This window comes from Marmota marmota, unplaced genomic scaffold (assembly GCF_001458135.2).
Source record: "Marmota marmota marmota unplaced genomic scaffold, marMar, whole genome shotgun sequence".
In the NCBI taxonomy this organism is placed as follows: Eukaryota; Metazoa; Chordata; class Mammalia; order Rodentia; family Sciuridae; genus Marmota; species Marmota marmota.
The window spans coordinates 19,583,403-19,607,505 of NW_026000019.1; the positions used below are offsets into that span (position 1 = coordinate 19,583,403).

General features: G+C 46.7%; 1 protein-coding gene across 1 annotated transcript in view; it reads right to left on the reverse strand.

Annotated features, from left to right (window-relative positions):
• Positions 1–24,103, reverse strand: part of Dnm3 (dynamin 3) — a 431,287-nt gene that overhangs the window by 220,961 nt on the left and 186,223 nt on the right. Inside the window, exon 17 of the mRNA XM_048810033.1 lies at positions 4,214–4,327. Within this exon, the coding sequence (XP_048665990.1) occupies positions 4,214–4,327 (114 nt within the window). The remainder of the gene's footprint in view (positions 1–4,213; positions 4,328–24,103) is intronic.

Sequence of the window (24,103 nt, forward strand, 5' to 3'; positions counted from 1 at the left end):
GGGACTTAGCATGACCTACCGTATCAGCATGATGAGCGAGGGGGGGGGTGCTGCCTTTGGGATTTACATTTGCCCTGGTTAGCAGAGCTCCCTCTGCTTCCTATTGGCCGTGTCCTCCTGCCGTGGTGGTCTGTCTCACCTCGGGCCCAGAGCCACGCAGTCAATGGGCCATGAACTGAGCCTTTGAAACCCTGAGCCAAAAAACAAATTTTCCTCCTCTACAATGTTTTTTTGGTCAGCTCTTTTGGTCACAGCAACATAAAAGCAAACTAAAACAGATGCCAAGAGCACTCATTAACACACGATTTCTCCGAGTCCTACACAGTCCCTTTGAGATGCTCTGCTGAGCAATGTCAGGGACAGTGAAAAGACTGAGGTGAAGGGAAGTGACCCAGCACTGGCAGCTCCTCACAGTAAACCCGCATCCACCAGCACCTACCTCCCCTCTCCACAGCACTGGGCGTGTGGTCTACAGGGCCTTGTGTTCAGCTGATGTCATCCTGGAAAACTATATGAGCTATTGTTTCTTAATCACAAATGTATTTCTTAAGTCATTTATTACAAACCTGTCATAAGTTAAATAAAACCATATACATTTGTGTGATATGCTATTTATTGAGCAGCCATTTAGATTTCAATGTAAAGAGACCAGTCTAATTACATAAGAAAGCAGAAGGTTGGCACATATAAAAATATTAAAACACACACTATGAAAAGTTGATTATAAATTTATCACTGAATAAGTGAACAAATCTACAACTTAATGACATTTCCCATGTCACCTTACTTGACTAAGAAATGTACCAGGATTTCCTAAGTGTGTGAGTGCCCTGGGCGTCCCGGGTCCAAGTACAAGCCCTCGACTCACCACCAACCAACCGGCTCCAACACTTTAGTTAAAATTCCAGCTTATTTCCACAGGAAGATTTTAAATCGCGGTTTTCGGGGTGGTCCACTGAACCCAGGCAATCCACACATCATGAACCGCAGCAGCAAGACTTTCGTGGAACCTAAGCATCGTTTTAGACCTTGCTGCCCACGAATAAGTGTCATGAGAATTCAAGGCCAGCCTAGGGTCCCTCCTCTGCGCCTGCCCCTGAGATCTCCTGTGGACCTCCTCTCCCCAGACCGTCCCCCCAACCTGGGCTCCTGGCAGATCCTAACCACCCGGGGAACCTGGGCTCCCAAGTAAAGGATGAACAGCGCTGACCTCTCCTTTGCCGTGGCGGTGGCCTTGAACCGTCTGCAGTAGCAGGAGAAGCAAACACAGCAGGGTAGAGAAGGACAGAGGTGCCACCAAGGAAGGGCCAGCTGGGACTGAGTGATGCCCACGCTTTGAAGGCCACAGTCATTCTGGAGTCAGGCGTTTGTTTTGAGAATCCCCGTCTTGTTCCTTGAGCAGATTCTGAATGAGTAACTGCAGCCGAGGAGCCAAGAGCAGCTGTAGCTTTGCTGGCCTGACGGTCAGCGCCCCACCCCTAGGTGCTGCCCAGCGCTACTCACCACCCTCTCCGCCCGCACTGCCACTGAGGTTTCCTAGCCAGCCACCCCTCTGCTCTCGCCACCTCCACACATATACCCCACCCTGCCCACCAGGCACGACCCAGAGCCCCAGCAGTCTCCTAGTGAATCCGATCGTGTCACACCCTGGTGGAACACCCAAAGACCTTTGATTATCCTCCAAATAAAGTCCAAACAGTTGAGCGGGTCTTAAAGGCCTCCACCCTGTGCCTCTGCCTTTATTTCCTGCTCCTCTCATCCACAGCTCCCGGTCCTTGTCAGTTCCCAGCTCCAGGGTTTTCACCCTCTCTGCTCCTGCTTCTGGAATGTTCCTCAGCAGAATCTGCACAGCTCCTCACTGCGCTCTCACAGCTATTATCCCTTGCAGTCACCCACCTGAAGGCCCCTCCCCTCACTTTCTCCCTCATGGCCCTATTTTAGTTTCTTGAGGGCGCTTAACGTCTGACACAATATTTTCAGTCTTCTTGGTGGGTAGATCCCCATAGAACCCAATCTCGCCGGTCATTTCCTCCTCCCTGACATGATCTAAATGGAGAACGCTCCCCTTCCCTAGAGGGTCTTCATCTAGATCGTGCCATGCCAAAGGCCACCCTTTCCCTCCCCTCCTGTGGCCCAACCTCCCTCCACACTCAGACTTCCTTTTTTTAAAAAAAAAATATTTATTTTTTGTAGTTGTAGTTGTAGTTGTACACGATAACTTTATTTATTTATATGTGGTGCTGAGGATGGAACCCAGGGCCCTGCCCATGCCAGGCAAGCGCTCTACCGCTGAGCCATAACCCCAGCCCCACACACACAGACTTTCAATAGACTGGCCCCCGGGTAATAGTACAGCTGCGCACATTTACCTTTTATTTGCTGGAATCTGTGAGGGAGACTCCGGGGCAGCGATTTTGTAGACAGTTGTCCTGCGTCTTCAGAGGAGAGGACTGGTGCCGTGAGCTCACCAAGCTGCCAGGCTTCCTCCTTCCCCACAGGGAGCACCAGGCACCTGCCCATGGGCTCATCCCAGGACCCAAGTGGCCAGATGAGAGAACCCTACAGCTGTACTCCCTACCGTCCTGCCACCCAAGTCCTCGCAGGCCCTGGTGGTAATGCCCGGGACCTGAGACATCTGGAGGTCATACCCCGAGTCCTCAGGGCCGGGGCAACACGGCCAATCCCAGGAAGCCCTGGCTTCTCGCCCACAGTGAGGGTTGAGGGCCTAGGCTCGCCACCAAGTGAGGGATCCTCAGCAGCACTACATGTCCTGCCATGGAGGAGCTCAGTCCTGGAGAAACAACCTTACTAGAGTCTTTTTCTTGCCCCTGTGTAATGGAGAAGGACCTCAAGACTGATACTGTGAATGTACACAGATGGCCACCTGAATTGTTGGGGGGAAATGTATCTAAAAGAATATACCCTAGAGCAACTGAAGAGCACAGAAGATAATTGATCACCAATTTTTTACACCTAGGAGAATGTCTCAGAGCTCCTCAAGTTGTGATCTGTAAAAGTAGAGTCCTAGGGGCGTGGAGTGTCCAGGAACGGGGAGAAACCACTGCCTGTCCTCAACCGCCACCCGGCCCAGTCACCTTCTGAGATCAGTGACATAAAAATTCAAACCTAAGCTTCTGAATACCAATTTTCTTTTCACATTTCTGTAGAACTTGAGTTCCTCGACTGGAGAAACTTAGTGGCAATTGACTAATCGTACAATATTTTCTCAATTCACTATTGCACACAGAGCCTTTGGGAAATGGAAAGAACCATAAAACATGAGACTTCTCCTCTAAGAACTGACAAAGGTACCTTCAAATATTTTCAAAAGATCCCAAGCTAAGATGGGAAGGGCCTTTAATTCAGAAACAGGCCCTTTATAGCCAAATGAAACTGAGATAACCTCACCTTTACGTGGCTTTGCTATCAGACAGTATTCTTCAATGTTTGCATGCTACGATATAAAACCCAAACTTCTTGGGTCAGACCAGAGCTTTCAAAATTTCCAAAACTGTTCAATTCATGCCCCCCCCCCCAAAAAAATTTACCTGTGTCACTTTAGAGCACTTTAATGGTTCTGTAAGATTAACACAACATTTTCCTCCTTTAATAGTAAGTCACAGGATCAGCATTATTAACATCTTAACATAAGCCAGAACATAAGTACCATAATTTAGCCTTTTACAGAGATATTGAATTCCCAGAGAACAAAATGTGTATAAACAGTGATCGGGAACTCACTTAGAGACCAGTGAAGTGAACGTTTTCAAAATTTCTTCATTTGAGACAGATGTCAAAGCACCAGTTCCAAAACACTTTACCAACTCTGCGTTGGTGTTGGCTTCACTCTTAAGGTGTTTCCTGGCTTAGGTCTTTCCAACGCATTATAATGAAAACTGCGTTCACGTATGTACCAGTACCTTGAAAGTATCATAAAGGAAGTTTCCAATCCCGACGCCTGACCACGTCTCTTCACGTGAGCAAGATATCACAGCACCAAAGAAATAAACAGGAAAAGAAATCTGAGGAAAACACTGCGGAATCAAAACTCTGTGCAGGGAAAACCGTGTCTCTTTACATAAACGTTCCAAGCTAAGTCTCACTGACAGAGAACCACTGTGGCTGGAAACTGCATATATCGCAGTCGCGATTAGTTTAAAATTGGAAATGCTTTAGTAGGAAGACTCTGTCCCTCTGGTCATCCTTGGCTTACCTCGTCATCCTTGTACCACGACAAGCTCTCGGCAGTGAGCACGAACCAATAACCCTTGGAGCCTCCTTTCATGATGCCGATGTTGCTGATGGTGAGCCAGCCCTTCCGGATCACCTGCAAGAGGACAGACACCAGCACAGGCGCTCAGTAAGACACAAGCCAACGGAGGTCGGACTCAGTGAAGTTAGAAACGAGATAGAAAGGGCAGTAAGACAGCACCGCTCTCCCAAAGCTCAACTTCTATTTAACCCTTCAAGAGAGTTCATCTTCCAAATGCGCAGATGACCAGGGGGAAGTCTCTTCCACTAATGGATAAAAATCTCAGACTCATATGGATGGCGGGAACAGAGTGACTGAGACACACAGGAATGGAATTGAGGCCGCCCAGCACACTGGTGCCAGGCCTGCTCACGGCTGCTGCAGTCTAAACCGCGTGGCCGCCTGGCTGAGTGACCGGCTCCCGTGCCCACCGCTCCTCTCCCCTGCAGCCTACTGCTCCATTTGGCCGCCTGGTTTGCAGCTCATTAGGATTCACAGCAGAGGCTGGCAGCAAGTGGTGAGAAGCAGGAACACACGCCAACCAATTAGCCCCTTGTTAACAGCCGGGAGTCGCCTGAGTGAAGGAGAAAGCTGAAATTATAAACTACAATGAAAAGTGAGTTTTTTAAAAAAGGCCTTGGCTTATTCATTGACTTCTAGTTATTCACCAGGCACAAAACATGGGGCATCTTCACAATAATTTTTAAATAGATTTCCAACTTTAAAACATTAGCAACCTGGACTACCCATTTGACAAAAAGCACAAGTGGCATTTAAAGGAAATGCATTTTTTCCCCTCACAGTAGTTGAGAATGAAATTGTTTTCCACATGGCATAGTATGCCGGACCTCTGCTAGGTGATTTTACTGTCAGAGAACCAGAAATGCAATTCTGCATGGAACTGTATGTTGTTGTTCTAAATGTGAGTAGCTGTCCTCTGCCCAAATCCTTCAATGTCCTAGAGATCCTGAAACATCAAAAATGACTTACTGAATGACAGTCAGTTCCTAAAGAAGATGAAATGCTCTTATAATCAGACTTCATTGTTATATTGCTCTTAGGTTTCCTAGTGGGGAACGAAGGCCAATCCTGGGGGAAATCTTGGAGTTGGCCAAGGCTCTCCCGCTGATCTTCCACATCCGCCACGTTCCCAGGCTGCCACCCACAACCGGCTGTGCCAGCATCTCCTGGATGCCTGTCCTCCTCTCTAGAGCTCCATTGCTTTAAAAGACCCCAAAGGACATCCTTCTCAGGTCCAGACTAAGGAAGCTTCCTCTGTTGATGAGAATCGCCCCTTCTCACTCTCTACTGTGGGAAGAACGAAGCGGTACATCTCAGGGAAACATCTCAGGTGACCTCTCTCTCTAGTCACAGGGGTACTTTCCCTGGATCACGACCCCTCTGAATGGACCAGGATTCATACGCACGAAACCCAGGAATTTACAGCTGAGCTTACTCCCCAGGGGACTCCGACTCCTGCCAGAGTGTGAAGACCACCGACCGCACGTGTGTGTCCGTTCCCTTCGGGCGACTGACCATCTCTACATTTCCAGCAGGAAGGAGAGAGTTCAGTTATTTCACACCAGTTCGTCACCACGCTGCCAGGGCTCCATGCCATGTGGCAGTCACAGTGCCACTGGAGGGGACTGACTATTCGCCAGGCGTCTTCCACGTTCTCCACCACCATTTCGCCTGCTCTAGCACACGTGGGCTCCATCCAGAGGAGCCCGGGGTTCAGACCAATAAACATTCCCTCAGCGCCTGCCACCTGTCGTGGTGAGGAGAGTGTGACGATGTCGCCGTGCATGCTCTCAGCACACCGTACGGCTGGGGGTGGGGAGGCAGGAAGTACTCAATGCAGTTGTACAGGAGGAGCCAAGGGCAAGGAGGGCATCCCACCCCTTGGGAAGTGGCCACAGGCCTGCCTCGAGAAGGTGGTGCCCCGGAAGGGCAGGAGGGTTCGTCAGGGCAGGAGTTTGCCTATCTGTTTTCCCTAGAGAGGGACAAACAAGGACAAAACATGAAGGAGCCACCTAGTGCAGAGGAGGAGGAGGAATGAAGAAGGCGGGCAGACCCTGAAAGTGAGACCTGAAAGCCGCGGACCTCACACCTGGGAAGTGCCACACTAGACTTCAGGTACCTGAACACAGGTGCTTCACCCATACAGAGCACGTGAGCGAGAGCCACTGTGCGAGAGGTTAAAAAGCAATGAGTCTATGGCAGACACAGTCCACGGGACTTGGAACAGGACGGTGGGGGGCGTGAAGGAGAAGACCTAGAACAAGCCAGGAGGCCTCTGTCCACGAGCCACGCTTGGTCATGGAGCCCTATGACCAGTGTCAAGTGAGATGTGTGACAGCAAAATGCACACTGAATATTGAAATTGAATACAAAATATTTTAAATATCTGGTTCGTTTTTTAATGTGGCTACCAGAAAAATTTAGATTACCTATGTGGACCACATTTCATTTTTATTGGACAGTGTGGTGTTTCAGAATGATTCTGAGACTATTGAGTCTACTCTTTTCTAGAACCAACCACTCTAAAGCTCAGAAGAAACAGAGGAAGAGGACCCCATTTTAGAAAGCAGGAGTGTGGGTGAAGAACTCACCCAGGCCACGCTGGATCTGAGGTACTTTGAGGAAACACATCTAGCGTGGCCTGACCTCTGAAGCGAATCAGGGAGGTTAGGACTGGAGATGCAGGCGTGAGAGTCCCCAGTCTATGCGTCAGGGGCAGTTAAGACTCTCAGCAAAACAGCAGAGGTGCATGCTAAAGAGCTCTTGAGAGACTGAAAAGCAATCAGAAATAAGAGCAGCAAGGTACTCTAAACAGAACGCACCGGGAGGCTGTAAGTGCCTATCGCCCTCAAGTTGACAGACTGATTTTGGTGGTTTTAAATGTGAATCCAAACTTGACATATTTTATCCTTCTCTGTGAGGGGATCCTGTAGCCAGGATTTGCATTATTTTCTAATTTTATTTAGCCTTTTCCTCCTCTATCCCCTTACTTTCCTTTGTTTTCTTTTTATTAGTCTCCTCCGAGTTCTGACCATTCTTGCTCATGGTCTGTCTTTCCCTCTCATTCCACTGTTTTACCTCGATTTCATGGTTTCTCTCTGTCTCAATTCCTTGGTGAAAAAGTATGTTAGGAATCGTTTTGCCTAATTCCTACTCTGAGCCAATTGTTATCGGGGAAAACTGTGGAACGTGCTTTCTCCTATTGAAAAAGGATCAGAGCTTCTTAAACTTTCTGTGACAGCATCTGGCCCATCTGGCCCACAGCATCTGGTCAGTGCCACACACATTTCCGTGGATGCCCTTGAGGGCACAGGACAAGTGCACCCTCAACATGGAGCCGTGATCCTGGTCTTTTCCTCTCCAAGCGACACATCACAAGATCTATTGGCAAAGGTCCATCAGGTCCTGAGGGTAATCATGAACCCACTCTGATTCTTTATGTAAATCCTTTGTATACATTTTTTTTTTCTTTTTCAGTGCTGAAGACCAGACCTAGAGCCTTGCACATGGGGGAAATGAACCAGCACATGTTCCAGTTATTTTTCTCTGCACTGTGAGAAAGTAGGCTTGCCAGGGTCTGTGAAACCCGTATGTTAAGGGCAAACAGACTCCAGCATCTGGCCAGAGCACTGCCTTGTACAATTAACACACAGATAAGGGATAAAGTTATTGAAGGAAAAAACGTACATTTGGAAAAAATCCAATGTGGTCGAGGCCTTGAACTTTGTTTGTAAGCAAGGGGTTTTGACCTTGGCCTTGCTTACGGTAGACCATGCACATTTTTTTCAGCCATGCAGCTGGCTTTTAATTGTTGCAGCCTGAGAAGAGGTTGAAAACCAGAGGCCATTCCGTAGTTTGGCCTTGGGAGATTATAAAAACTCACTCATGGGTTTTCGCAACAGATGAACAGCTGCTTCTATCAAGACCGTTCACACGCCCCAGGGCCTACCTGGGCCACTGCTGGGGAGCTGAGGTCCGTCAAAGGCAGGCCAGGCCCGGCACCCAGGGGAGACTTCCCACTGCACGCAAGGCATCCTCAGCACACAAGCTGCCTGTCCCTGAATTTTAAAATTACCAAAATCAGTCTATCAGCTTGAGGGTGATAGGCACTTACAGCCTCTCAGCGAGTTCTGTTCTGAGCACCCAGTGAGCACAGCAAGCCCAAGACCCTGCAGAGGTTTTCCAAGCAGGATGCTTTGAGGCCAGAGTGTGATTGCAGGGAGTCCTCTCAGGTTGAGGCTACTGGGCCTCAGAGGTGAAACTAGAGCTTCTACTTTCCTGCCATAAGCTAGCTGAGGTCCTAGGGTCTAGGAGCATACACAGGGCCTGGGATAACTGCTCTAAAGACCAGCGGATTGTTTTATTGCTTCTGTGGAGCTAGGGCCGGGACCATCTTTCCTGTCCCACCGTTAGTTCTATTTGTGAAACAAGTGTTATGGGTTGGAAAAGTGTCCTCCAAAGGTGCATGTGTTAAAAGCTTGGTTCCTGGGGTGGCACCCCCGGAAAGTAGTGGGCCTTTAGGAGGTGGGGCCTAGTGGGAGGTCGTTGGGTGGGAGTGCCCTTGAGGGAGAACGTGGGACCCCCGCCTCTTCCTCTTCTCTGTTGCTTCCTGCCTCATGGAGCAGACGACTTGCACTCCATGTACTCTCACCACGATGAGCTACACCCACCAGAGCCCAAAACTACGGGGCTGATCAATCCTGGGCTGAAACCATCAGGACCATGAGACAAATAAACTTTTTTGTTTGTTTGCTTTATAAGTTAACTGCCTTAGGTATTCCGATATAGTGGTGGGAATCTGGCTAATAGAGCAAGGAACACAAGAGACTATTTCCACTTCAGAAGCCCAGAAGGAACATGTACTTGTGCAGGCCAGCTCAGGGGTAGCTGCTGACGGCATCCCAGGGCCACGTGGACAAGAGAACCTCCTGGGCTGAGGCTGTCAGGAGAACAGGAACCGAGGGGCCACTCTCCTTTGATGTTCTACAAGGGCTTAGACTCTGCACGCTCCTTTGTGATTATAATCTTTGGATTTTAATTCCTGGGAACTTCATAGCCAGAGGGGGTTTATATTCACAGTGAGGACATGTCAATTTTGTTGACATTGTGTAATACGATTTTTATATGATTTTTTAAATAAATGATGTCATTTGAGCATGGCACGATCTTTGATGGGCTATGGAAACAACCTGGCTGAACACAGTTTGAAACAAGAAATAAGACACTCAACCTTCAGTACTGAGGCCTCAGGGTGCTCTCTTGACCTCTGTCAGAGCCTTTTGTCCACTAGCAGATGCCCAGAGAAGCCACAGTTAGCTTTGGGGGAGTGACTTCAAGAAGAAAGGAGCAAGACTGGTCCCGACTACTGACCGTCCCCTAAAGGGGCTAGCCACCAGATTAGTAATTATATCCTGGGGAATCAAAAGTAGAAGGTTGAGAGAACAGCCCAGGGTTGGGTGACTCAGGGGCACTCTCGTTTTTCCTCACGCATCCCACCCCAGCAGGAAAAAAACCTGCCTGTATAGACTGCAGATCTGGACACAGAAGTGCAACCCAGGGCCATCGTCTCCCCTGACTCACCCCACCCATGAAGACTGGGGCGCATGCCTGTGGCTGCCAGGGATGCATTCACTTCTGGAAAGTATCTGAAAGTCTTTCTCACCTACAGCACTTGATAAGTCGACCAGTATCTCCTAAATGCCTGCAGTGGACCACGCACTGTGCCAGATACCTGGTGATTCCAGGTGAGGGCCGCCATGTCCAGGTGTGTCTTATCAATGACTTGATACAACGAAAACAATAAATATTCACATGTGACAGCTAAGTTTATGACTAGGGTAAAGATGGAGTGAAAATGAGGAAATGAGGTGAAATCACATAGAAAGGTTTAAGGGACAGTAAAATTAAGATGCTAAATAATCCAGTATTTGATGCAATACTATTTGTTTCAAGATACTATAAAATCTGTCACTGCTACGAATGGTCTGGCTATGTGACATCTGCGTGTTTGGACATAACTTCACGGCTTTGGCTTCCCAGGAAAATAGTCTCAAAAGTACCTCAGGAGGCAAGGTTAAGGGTGTGATTCGATTCCTTTTCTAGGAATTCAGGGATGACAGTAGTAGCCGCATTCACTCTGTGCCAGGTATGGTGCTAAGAGCGCCACACGCCGTCTTTTAATCCACATGGTGATCCTGTGAGGGAGGAGCGGTTTTCCTTATGGGGCAGCCCCTGAGTGAGCAGCAGCGGGCCCCCTCTTGGGAGCAACAAGCTGGGTGCCACTGTGCCAAGCACCCTGAGGGGGTTCGGCCTCTGAGCATTTGAGTGACATGAAATCTCTCGGGTGGGTTGCCCTTGTAGCTCCAGCCTCCGCCCGTAGCACACAAAGATGCCGGACAGTGTGCTTTCTGATGGCAAGCAACTGGAAGCAACTTATTGGTCGAAAGGAAGCCTGGCTGAGGGGTCAGGATATAATCCCATGACGTTAAGTTCCTCATATCGCGGGCAGGGCATTTCTGCCAGGTGTGCTGACGCTGCAGGCAGACTGGGAGTGGCCCCTCGGTGACGTGGAGGGTTTCTTCATTTGTAACTTAGGATAATAATAATAATAATACCTGTGACAGAGCTGTTACGAGAATCTCGAGTTGAAATATGGAAAGGACTTAGATCGGTATCTGTTATTTTTAAGCCTGATATTGTTTCCATTATCTTTGTTAATGTGAGAACAGAAAAAAGAACGGCACTATGAATGACAATGTTTACATGACTGAAAGAAAACTGGTGGCAAAATACAAAGTCGTATTTATTGTTTTCCATTTCCCTGTCCTTTCCTCTACTTTCCTGTGATAATAATGTCATTAAAAACTCAAGTTGGCATCATATAATGGCTTGTTTAGAACAGGCAGTTTCTTGAGATCTCCTTCCAAGTGCAGGGAACCCAGAGCGTTAGAAAACCGAGGCAGATGACTGCCCACCTGACGGTGAAGAACTAAAGGACCACCTCTGGACAGGGGTCCACCCTCACCATGACGAAAGAAGCTGACCACTTTAAATAAGGTGAAGACAGGCCAACTGTGTGCGATAAAGCTGACTGAAAATAAGCAAGCCGTATTGAATGTTCATATCAAATCTGCTGCCAAGAGATAACTTTCTGGCTTCTCCATAAAAATTGAACTTCTAATAACACTGGTCCAAGTTTAATGCTAACCTTGAAGCTTTTTGTGAGCCAGACAGAGCTCCAACTTGCTGCTTCCTGAGGCGACCTCACCATGGAACCCAAGCCATCCCCACCCAGGTTCCTGGACTCCGAAGACCATTTCCAGGGATCTCCGAAGACCATTTCCAGGGCACTGCCCATCTTCCATTCATCCCACCCCATGCACGGCCCTGACGCCCTTCCTGCTGAGTCGATTCCAGAACACTGGCCCTGGCTCGTGTAGTGAGGGCAGGATTCGTGCCTCTGTGGCTCATGAGGCTTTTGTACTATCCCATTTCTCAAGATTATTGCCAAATAATTTCTTCCCTTTCTTATTGTATCCCAGAATTTGCTCAACTGCCGGTCGACGCTTTATTTCTGCCAGATGCACGGCTATTTCTGATGAGTTCACTGAGGGAGCTGTTTATTCTCAGTGTCTACTCACCTAAACCTCAACAAGATCCAGGCCATTAACCATGATGAAAATCAGGGCCGGCCTTTTTCTTTCTCCCCCACTTTTCCCCCTGTATCTTTTCCATGTGCAGAGCCTCCTTTGAAGCTAAAGGGCCCTCCATGTGGAAGAGATTGCAAATGATACAAAACAGAATGAGAACTAAGCCCGTCATCTATTTCTCACATTCAAGGACAATAATACACATACACAAAGGAAAATACACCTCAGAGTTAGCAAGGCCTGAATAAAATGGGGATATTTTCCTGAAAAAGAATCCAGATAGCTTCTCTGAGACAGACAGACAGACATACACACACACACACACACACACAGACACACACAAGCACTTTACTAAATATTAATTTAATAGAAAATTAGTCAACACCATATATTCAAACACAAACACACGTATACATTTATCCGCACTCTGGCAACACAAGAAAAAACCCAAACCAAAACCAAACCAAGCCTCCACCTCCACGGAGCTTACAGATCAACAGGGGAAGACACACTAAACAAAGGCTCACACAGAGACATGTGAAGTCACGTCAAGCCACCAGGTGCTGCCACAGAATGGCCCAGTGTGCCGAGTGCTCTGACCAGCTCGGGGCACCTCACGTCTTCAACACCCGAAGGGCGTCGGGAGAGCTCTGGGGTGGGGGTTGGCACACAGTGTGGCTGGACAGGCACGGCAAAGATGAGCCTCGTGCAGGATCAGCCGGAGGGGGAGGTGAACCTTGCCTGGCCAGGTGACTTATGGCCAAGAAATCTGGTCTTCGCCCTGGGAGGAACGGGCCACCTCTGAAGTGGTCCAAGCTGGGCAGCAACGTAAGATCTGCACCAGGAAAAGCCCCTGCTGGCCCCGGTTTGGTGAAGAGACCAGAAAGAGGACAAAGGATCCAGGGAGACCAGACAGCTGGCCGCGGCGGAGTCCCAAGCTTCCCATGGTGACAGCTGTGAGGACAGTGGTGGAATCACACATATGGACAGTGGAGGGGCCTGAGGGACTCGGAGGAAGAGAAGTTACTGTGAGGGTGACAAGCCAGAGGTGGAGGACGAGAGAGGACGAGGCGTCAGGGTGACGCCCGGTGTCTGAGGTCCCGGAACCGACTGTGCGGCTTGGGCACCGAGACACACGCAGTGCCACGCTGGGGGCGGGGACGAGTCCTGAGTCCATTCTGGATGCACTAATGGGCTCCTGTGGAATGGACAGTGGCTGTGCAGCAGCCTAGATCAGACACTCGAATCTGTGAACTGCTGATGGGAGGTGACTTAAGATGAGGGTCTGAGTGTCACAAGAGGAGGATCCAGCACTGAGCCTGAGGAGAAGCGTGTGGCCTGGCTGGGGGGCGGCAGCGATCGGGTCGGGAGACAGGGCTGGCGGGAAGGTGGCAGGTGGGCCGCATGCTGAGGGCACAGAAGCCAGTGGACGGCCAGATACAGCTGCTGAGACACCTCAAGTATCAGAGCCTACCTGTGTTCAGCCCCCACAAGCTGGCTCAGCAGCCCTCCAGGGTCACTTCTGCGTCCTGACGACAAGGGGAACAGAGCTGAAGTCTCTCTGCTGCTCTGATTTCCTACAATGAATCAATTCTTTCCCCAAATCTCTTCTAGATGAAAAAAGAAAAAAAATTCCAAAAGAACATCACCAACTGTCAGTGAAGAAAACATATAAACCAGGATCTGTTTTAAAGAAGTTCCTGGAAATTTAGGTCCCAAAAGGCAAGCGACAAGATGTGCTGCCAATCATTCAGGCTATACCCATAAATCAATTTACCAATGTCCAAAAAGACTTACCAACACATTTCTAGGTTTTGAGAGTCTGGAAAACATCTATTTATCCTACAAGGCCTCTGAAGCAGAGTGTCAATTGTATTACTAAGGAAATGCTCAAAGTACCCCAGCTGCTAAATAAATGTTTCCTAAGAAAAAAATGCATTCATAGATCCAATGTGGAAATCCAGTTTGGAATCTCTTCTGACGTAAGGGAATCAGGCAGATTCCTTCTTCTCATTTGGGGTGACTGATGGGTCTGTGGATTTTGGCAGTGCAGGCTGGGGGGACATCAGCCACCATAAATGAACAGCTGTCAGTGAGCAGGGATTCCTGCTTGTGCAAAACCAGTCAGCCTGGCTACCCCAGCCCCCAGCCCTGGGTCTCAAGGGCCTCACCACCCTTCTTCAGGGCCAGGCTCTTACTCTGACCACCTGTCTGTCCACCTCCAACTGTCCTGTCTGGCCTGCAGGGCAGAGAATGCCTCGTGCCTCCCTGCTTTGCTTCTCAGAACTCTCTTCAGCATTTGTAAGGATTTTCCTGCTAATGATTATGAGCGGACAGAATTCAAAGCCATATTCCTATGAACCACCTCTTCCCCCTCCTCCACTCCAAAGACACTGTGGCTTCCCCAGAAATACCAAAGATGATACTCATGGGACTCCAAAAAAGACCAAGATGATACTCGTGGGACTTCAAGAAAGACCAAGATGATACTCGTGGGACTCCAAGGCACAAAAACTAAATATAAAAGTCATGGAGGGATCGAGGAAAATGTCACCATTCCAGACTTGGAAGTGGAGGACAGAGGGTTATGGCAGGGCTTCCCAAAGTGCGTTCCCAGAAACACTGTGCAGGCAGGCGTCCACCAAGATGGTTTGTCCAACCAGAAGGGCCCTGGGGTTCCTGCAATGGCTCATCTTCTCAAGGACAAGGCATTCTTATCTTAAAAATGCTAAGTGAGGGGCTGGGGTTGTGGCTCAGGGGTAGAGCGCTTGCGTAGCATGTGAGAGACACTGGGTTCAATTCTCAGCACCACATACAAATAAATAAAATAAAGATCCATTAACAACTAAAAAACATTTAAAAAAAAAAAAAATGCTAAGGTGGGCTGGACCTATAATCCTAGAAGCTCAGGATGCTGAAGCAGAAGGATAGAGACTTCAAAGCCAGCCTCAGCAACTTAGCGAGGCCCTAAGCAATTCAGTGAGACCCTGTCTCTAAGTGAAATATAAAAAGGTCTGGGGATGTGACTCAGTGGTTAAGCACCCATGGTACAAAAAAAATAAATAAATAAATAAATAAAGCTAAGGTAAATGTTTCATAACGTCTAACAAAAATAGTCCAACCTAAAACAACTGATCTTTAATTAACAGTATTAAAAATTTATTCACACAACAAGTGCTAACTTTTCAGAGCCAAAGACTAGCTGAGTCTAGACTCAGCTACAGACAACAGAGCCATCCACTCATTGTCCACTGGACAGACAGGTGGATACTGCTCACTGTGTTAATTGAGTACCTATTACGTGTTTCCAGATGCTAGAGCTTACATCCATGTGTTGGGGTGGGTTGGGGTGGGTGTGGAAGTCAGAAACAGACACTCAACACAATTAAATCTAAGAGGGATTGCGAGTGCCACGGTGTGTGGGGGGAGGGAGATTTTTCATTCAATCAGAAATTCCCTCTGATAAAGTCCTATTTCAGTAGAGACCTGAGGAGACTATGTGGATAATATTGGGGAGGGGGAAGGCAGGCAGGTGGGGAACGATTCCAGTAGGAGGGAACAGGTACCAAAATCCTAAGGAAGTCTGTTGCCTGAGCCACAGTGAGGACGTGGGGTCAGAGATGCCAGAGGACGCCAGATCCCTTAGGCCTGAGTGAGAACAGCAGTGCCTCCTGCTGGAGGGAAACGGGAAGAGCGCTAACTGGGCGCCATTTGTACAGGCTCAAATGGCCCAACATATGGAGGAAGAAGGACCACGTCCCTGAGAGAAACTGGGTGTCTTGCTCACAGAATTCACGTTCTGGAAATTCATACCCAGAGCACCACTTCACCCAGCAAGTGTTATTAAATCAGAGGAGCCACCAGAGCCACTGGTTGAGTAAAAAGGTTTTGTGATAAAATTTTAGGATTTCAAAAGAACAACTTTATTAATAATAATAAAAATGACTGCTGATCCTTCATTAATCTTCACTGTGAACAGTGCACTTTAGGGGAGTCGTCTCACTAGTCTTCCCAATGACCCTAAGGGATACACACAAGCCTTCTTCCTATTCCATCTTTGCATGAGACACAGACACACTGCGTTTTATGACATAACTCTCTCAACTACCAAGTGGGGACCCAAATTCCTCTTGGGCTCCAGGTCGAGGCTCTTAATCTTTCTCTTCAGGGACAAAAAGGCAGACGTTGCTATCAATCTGCTTTCTTGCTGGATAAAAACGGATCTTCAGCATCTGTCACATTTTCTTACACTGGTTAGGACACAGGAAGCCTTGCAGAATTTCAGGGCCAGAGTTACTGTGAGGAGCCACTATTGGATTTGAAATCCAATAAGTGCAAGGACCAGGACTTCCCAGCTGACTCCTAGTTCCACACGAGACTTGCAGAACGGCAAAGCCTCTGGGCCTGTTTGTGGGGAGCAAACAGCTGGGCGCCCGGCTCCAGGGCTGGGCTTTGTGGGTTCACATGCTAGATGTGTCACCTGGCGCAGGTGACTGGACCTCTCTGTGCCTCAGACTTGTTGTGACCACAGACTTGTTGGTACGATGGTTCTAAACCAGGAGCACAGCAACACCAAGGGTTACTGGTGAAGGTGTAGCAGGCTTACCAACCCTCCCGTCTAAAATGACAACATAGAACTGTTGCTCCCAGACCATAAGGACATTGTGAGGATTAAAGAAATAACAAATGTAAAGTGTGTGAAAGAAACTCTTGCTACGTATTAATGATTTTTAAAGCCATCCATCAAAATGGGGAAATGGTGTACACTTTGCAAGGCAGTTTTGAAGGGCAAAGCACCTAGGACCCTGTGTGATATGAAACACTCTTGTGGCTGTTATTATGATCATGACTAAGGTCAAACACACCAGAGAGTGATACAAACATGGCTAGCACTTTCCGGGGCAGTCGTCAGGGATGGCATTTTCAGGAATTATAAAAGTGCTCCGGGGCCTGCATGGCTCCTTCCCTTCCCTGGTACTTACTGAGTCCACTGCTCTTTGTTCCTAGGTCATCTTGTTCTAACTTACTAGCAGCCGTGTGTTGTGGCCCCCACTCCCCTGGTTGGAAGCAGGACCTTCTGTGTCTGACAAGCAGCTCTGCTATTTCTTAGCTCAGTGAACTTGGGGAAATGAGGTTACCTAGACAAGCTTTTTTTTGTTTTTGTTTTTTAATCTGAGAATTGGGGCTAATAATCCTGTCTTCAAATAGATGTTCCAAGCAGACAGTGCAATGGATGTACATGATATACTCAGTAAAATGCCCGGCATCTGGTAAATATAAACAAATCAGAGATATCATTGTCAAGCAGAGATGTACTGTGCTTCATGCTCCTTGGGAATTCTTATATCTTCCCTAGTTCTCAGGGTGACCACGGACTTGTTGATACCTAAACCAGGAGCAACACCAAGGGCTATGGGTGAAGGTGTAGCAGGCTTACCAGCACTGTCACCATGTCCCCATGGAGACCAACCCTCCCATCTAAAATGACATAGCACCAGCTGGAGTTCAAATATGATGCATTCTAACTGATAACCAAGCTTAAACCATTCTCTTTGGAACACTGGCATCTACTAGACTCAGAACCACATTTTAGAGCCACACTGTTGTTGTGACCTATATAGGTGGGAAACTCAGTCACTATGACCAAAATGACGACTGTGGGTAACCATCAATCTGAAGAATCAATTGTTTCCTCTGGATGACAAAACCTAACGCTCAAAACTAACAAGCAGTTTCGACACACTGTCGACGCTCCCTGAGGATGCTGGCATCACGTCGTTATCTTACAGACAGGTTACACCTCTGGCCACTTAGCTCCAGATTTTGGAATCCTTACCTCATCTATTCACTGCACAGTTTCTTGTCGGATATCTGTTACGAGCAGATTCTACAAGCATAGAGAATATAGTGGTGGATGTGGCCTCTGCTGTTCCTGATCTAACAGAGCACACAGAAAGTGCAAGGGACACAGACTCAAAGCGAGGAGCTACATAACACTGGAGTGAAGAAGGTACAAGATTCTATGGGAACTCGGGGGAGGGCTGAGAATAGTGCAGATGTCGGGAAAGGACTCCTGAGGATGTGCTATTTCAGCTGAGGTGACTGAGATGCTATTCAGGGGGAAAACAGAAATGAATGCTTCAGGAAAGAGCACCCAAAAATCTCGCAGGGGTGGGCACAGTGGTCCACACCTGCAACCCCAGCAACTCGGGAGGCGGAGGCAGGAAGATCCTGAGTTCCAAGCCAGCCTCAGCAACTTAGCAAGACTCTGTCTCGAAATAAAATAAAAATATAAAGGGTGTAGAGGTGTAGCTCAGTGGCAGAGCACATGTCTCGCATGTGTGAAGCCCTGGGATCCATCCCCAGTACTGCAAAAAAATAACTTGAGAGAGAGAGAGACAGACAGACAGACAGTCACACACACACACACACACACACACACACACAGAGCAGGGAAAAGGCTTGCAACCCTGAAGCAGCCAGCCGCTGCAGTGCAGAACTCAGGAGTGCCAGGGACACAGGAAGGAACAGGAAGCCACCGGGAATGAATGGGTGGGGGATGTTAAGAATTTGGACTTTACCCCCAAATTAAAGAAATGTTCCTGGATGATTGTAAGCCGAGGAGTACCACATTGAGATTTCTGTTTGTATCTAAAGAAAGCAAACTGCATCCAATGTCCCCCTCATTTGTAATTTTAGCAAAAAACTTTTAGGGGAGAGTGTTGGAACTTCTGGTTAAAGTCAGTCTTTCAATTACTTGAGGATTTTAATCACCCATATCCTTCCTGACCTCCTTAATCATTGCTAATTGAAAATTGGCTGTAACTCAAGAGACTCTGTGAGGAATCTTAACCAAGTATGTAACAGATGAAGTCTTGATTCCCACTGAAGACTGAAGACCATATAAGTAACAGGCATTCTGATTTCTCTGGGAAATGGAGAGGCCCTGGTAAATATCCATCATCCAGAGCAGCTATTTTGTTAATCTCCTAAACTAGCTGCAGATGTTGGCTCCAACAGCTAGGCTTTGCATCTGTAATTTTAAAAATGTCTCATATTTCCAAACCTGACTCCACATGCACCGGAAATCAGTGACATGAATTATGAGCGCCAGGAAGAGGAGAAGCCCAAGAAATGCAGACGTGATGGGAGATAATGTTCAGACAGCTCTGTGCACAGTACAGCTGAAGGATGACACGGGTCTTCCTCCAGGACATGGGCCTGCCACCAGGCCCTCGAAAACAAGACCCTGCCAGGGGTTGTACTAAACAAGAGGAAGTCATTTATAGACAGTTGGGTTCTCAAAAACAAATCCTCCTGTCCCCTTCCCCTCCTCCACTTTCCAGTGGGTCAACAGAAGACCAGAGTGCCAGAAAAGGAAAAGGTTTTTGAAGGGGGGGAGGAGAAAGTGAGACACTGACGAACGCTAAAAATTCCTTACCTTAATGAAGAAGCTCATTTTTAGTAAACTAGGGAAGGAGGCGAGAAAATGACTTGCTATTAAACTAATGTCTTACTTACGATTGGGCTTTTTCATAAAAGATATGTCATTAGAGACTCAAATGAAAATTTATAAAAGTGGTTGGAGATGGTAGAATCCCATGGTTAAAGAATTATATTGCAAACAAGAAAAATCATGAGCATTAAAAATAATTTAAGTGCTGATGGTGGCTGTATTTAGTCTTAATATTTGCATTTTTCAAGCTCATATTTATGTGCACTGTTTTCAAAGTGTCCCTCCATCCATTCAGGCAGTACATCTAATACCCTGCCCACGGGGCCATCCATCACAGGCTGTGTGTAAATAACCTCACTGGGAACCAGGGCACCAACCTCAGCCAATTATTTGGTAAGAAGGAGCACGGCACAAAGCTTTAAGGAACTGAGACTCGATCATGAAACCAGGACACTCATTTCCTGGATGGGAAACATTCATCCTGTAGCATTCAGCCTAATGGAATTCCCTGCGGTGGGGAAGGGTCTGGTTGCTGAGTCAAAGAAATTTTGTAGTAACTTTAGGGATAAGTTTCATAGTAACTTTAGGGATCTTTCCTTAGTCCAGCTACAGCTCTGCCCGTTCACATTTTGTTCTGAAGATTATCTTTAGGTTTTTGTCTTCTGTACTTACATAATTGGGCAATACATACTTTTAGGTGAATAAGCCACTTTGATCTTACCAGAATGTTTCAGATAAATCTGAGTAGAGCATTATCTCTTTTACTCTATGAAGACTACTCCAATTAAATTAAAAAATCTTGCAAATTAATCCAAAAAAAAAAAAATCTTGCAAACTACTCCCAAGAGAAAGTAAAAATGATTTCCTAGAAACTATGAGGGGCTTGTCGTGTATCTGGGGCAAGAAGAGAAGAGGGCCTACACAAAGCTTACAGCACACAGGATTTTCAGCTGACATGTAGAGCTACTCTCTGGGGCATCAAAAGCCTTAACATTAGAATATGCATACCTATCTGAGGATAAAAAATTACATTGCTCTCAAATGGGATTATCTGAGTAGAAATAACATTCTAAAATTTATGACTAAGTGCACAGACAACTTACACTAATGCCAGCATTAGTGCACTGACATTTAGGGACCTTGACCCTGAGACAGCGCAGAGCACTGGACCCCAGCGAAGCTAAGCCCACAGCACTCACCTCCAGATCTCGCGCCTGGCCTGATGCTCAGCGTGAGCTTTCTTCTCTGAGCATTAAAAATAGTTTAAGTTCTGATGGTGGCTGTATTTAGTCTTAATATTTGCAGGACTCTCATTAAAGCATTAAGGATATATAAAGATGTCTCTGTTTTGAGGGTTCTGAGTTAAACATTCCGACTCAGGAGAAATTTCTATAATGTTACTTTACCGGCTGCGAAGAAATTCGTGCTCCAGGGACAGAAACTGCAATTTGCCTTGGTCATGGTGGATCTGGGACATACTGACCATCAGTGCATTTGACTTCAATGTGGGTAGCAATAAACAAAATCAATAAAAGGGCTCTACAGGAGATAGATATGAGAATTTCTCAGCTCCAAATGCCATTTATTTTCACTGTGATAATGAACTAGTGTCATCCTTCTGGAAGGACCTTCTGACAGAGTATGGACATTGTCCCTGAAAGAGACTGCATGGCACCTTTGTCAATCCCACACACTGCTAAACTGAAAAGGCCTGGGGTCCTCTGAGGATAATAATTAAAGAAACTTGCCCCCCTGTGGGGGACTCTGCCTGTGCCCTAGTGGCCCACACCTGAAAGCCCTCCTGCTTCCTTCGCACTCCCCTGGACACCACCCCAGGTGTCTTCCCAGTCTTCCCAGGGCCCCCACACAATACCCACTTCCCTCAACCAACCAACCTGCCCATCTCAGCTGGCCCAGAAAGATAATCGGGCATGAAGTGCACAGTATGCTTTTCTCCCCAGTTTTGGTGACATTTCTCTTCTAGTCAGAATTTTAATAGCATCCCACATTTATTCTTTTATTTACAAAGAATAACTTCATTTCAAAGGCAAAGTAAATGAATCTGAAGTTGAATAATTAGAAAACTAATTCAATGACAAAACATTTACCGCCAATAGCCAAGGAGGGCTTATGCAAGAAAAGCAAGGATGGTTAAGAAACATAACAAGCAATTACCCAGTCTGCTCCGTAAGACCGTGAACACGTCAGTGAGATTCAGTGTTCAAGCAATTAGTTGGGGGTCTCATGTAAAGAATATCTTATTAAATACATTTTAACTCACATTCTAACATCAAACCTAATGGAGTAGGCTAGACATTTTCATTAAAATAAAAAGCAGCTATAGAAATCCATTTCTCTTTTAGATCGTTCCAAAAGGAGCAATATGTGAAAGTAGAAATAGAAGATACAACTATACCAAGAGTTAAGAAAAAAATTATAATTAAACAGAAAACTACTAAAGAATCCAGTAAATTCTAATAATAGAAAACAAATCCCTAAAACCAGTAGTTTTCACATAGCAATAAGTAATTAGAAAACATATTTGAAAAAGACATTCAATTTATAATTATAAGGGTATTTTTATTTTATATTTAAACAAGAAATGTGAATTTTACATAAGTCAAGATGACCATCTAGGAAATCATAATAAATGAAATGAACAATTTTATCTGATTCAATGAGAAAGCAGAATATGAAAAAATGAGACATCTTCCCAGGTTGATGTATAGGCTTTACAAATATCTCATCAACTGAAATTCAAATAAAACTCACTGGAAAATGACAAGATTGTAATCTGCAATAAAAGAAGGAATGATCTATATAAATGCAAAAGGCATTTTTTAAAAAGAAGGGTTATGAAAGAAAACAGCCTAGCAGACATTCAAATGTATTAGACAGCACAATAATTAACAGTGCGTCACCGTACAGAAACCAGCAGGAGAGCAAGAGGGCAGACCACCTCAGCACAGACGCTCAGGTCAGAGCTCAGCCAGACAGAGACTGGGCCAGACCCTGCCACCTCCACACCATGCCACCAAGGGTGAACTGCTTAGCTCCACCAAGCTGCAGTTACATCACTAACAAAGCAGGAGAAACAACGGAGTGATTCACAGGGTTGGTGTGGAACCTGGAGCAGCAGCAAGCCACAGTGCAAGCCTTTAAGGAAAGCGAGTGGCAGCGATCATTACCCTCTCACAACCGGAATTACTTACTGTACGATGGGAAAGTATTGCAAAGCATGTGTATGTCTGCATTTAGACATTTGCTCCTTTGGAGGAGGAGGAGGATGGAGGGGAATGAAGAGGAGGAGGAGGAGGAGGAGGAGGAGGAGGAGGAGGAGGGGAAGGAGGGGAAGGAGGAGGAGGAGGAGGAGGAGGAGGAGAAGGGGAAGGAGGAGGAGGAGGAGGAGGAGGAGAAGGAAGGAGGAGGAGGAGGAGGAAGAGGTGAGGGGGAGAAGAATGGCCAATGGAAACAGCGCTGCTGTGTGTGCGCAGCACAGCACTCTGTACCTTCATAACCCAAGGTGTGCAATCCTCACAACAACCCTATCACACAGATACTATCACCACATCCCTTCTGCAAATAAAGAAATGGTAGAACAGAGGTGCCAAGCAGCTTGCCCGTGGCTGGCAAGTGGCAGAGCCGGATGCTGCAGGCTGGCAGGCAGGGTGCAGAATCCAGCTCCTAACCTTCATGCTCCACTTCCCAAATCCTGCCTCACTCCTAGGTGGACCCTGGAGAGGGAGTTAATGACGGCTTCATAGACATGCCCCAAACCTAAGGGTGGGTATTTAACTGCTCTTGAGACAGACACTGCCTTTTAAAATGTAAATGTAGCGGGCTGGGGCTGTAGCTCAGTGGTACAGCACTTGCCTTGCAAGTGGGAGGCACTGGGTTCCATCCTCAGCACCACATAAAAATAAATAAAGATACTGGGTACATCTACAACTAAAAAAAATATTTTTAAAAATGCAAATGTAGTAGAAGAAGTTAGAGAAAAGGAGCAATACTAAAGTCCGTCTCAAAGGAGAGGACAAAACAGTAGTAGCCAGAGTCCACAAAGGGTGTGAGGGAAGGAGGGAGGGACGATGGTCAGTGGGGCAGGGTCACAGCTGGGCAGGAGGAACAATGTTCTGCAGCAGAGGAGGGTAACTACGGTTGACAACAAGTAATTATTTCAACACAGCCAATGGGGAGTGTTTTGAGTGTTCCTAAGACAAAGCAACAATCTAGGTCTGAGGTGATAAATATGCCCACCTTGCCGGGGTCTGATCATCACACACTGTATTATACCTGTACTGCCATGCCACATCGTGCCCAAAAATGGGTGTCATTACTACCTAACAATTACCACTACAGAACATTTTAAAATTTACCTCAAAAACCTTGTAAATAAAATTATACACAAGAAAGTGAGGAAAAGACTTGTTAGTAAATATGACAAAAGATCAATAACATCATTACATCAAAATTCTGCTACAGATCAACAAAAGGAAAAATTTCAGAAGAATATAGATAAAGGGATGAATGGTTCATTCAGAAAAGTCGTCAACTTTTAGAAAGCTTCTTCTTACTAGAAAATTATAAGTGACCACAATTGAAAAGGGTAAAAGTATGTGAAAGGCAGCAAAACAACCTTATTTTCATATCGGTAATTTTTAAAATCCATAAAAATGATTGGAAAAAAGCATAAATGCCATCATTTTTTAATTGTCTAAATCAAAA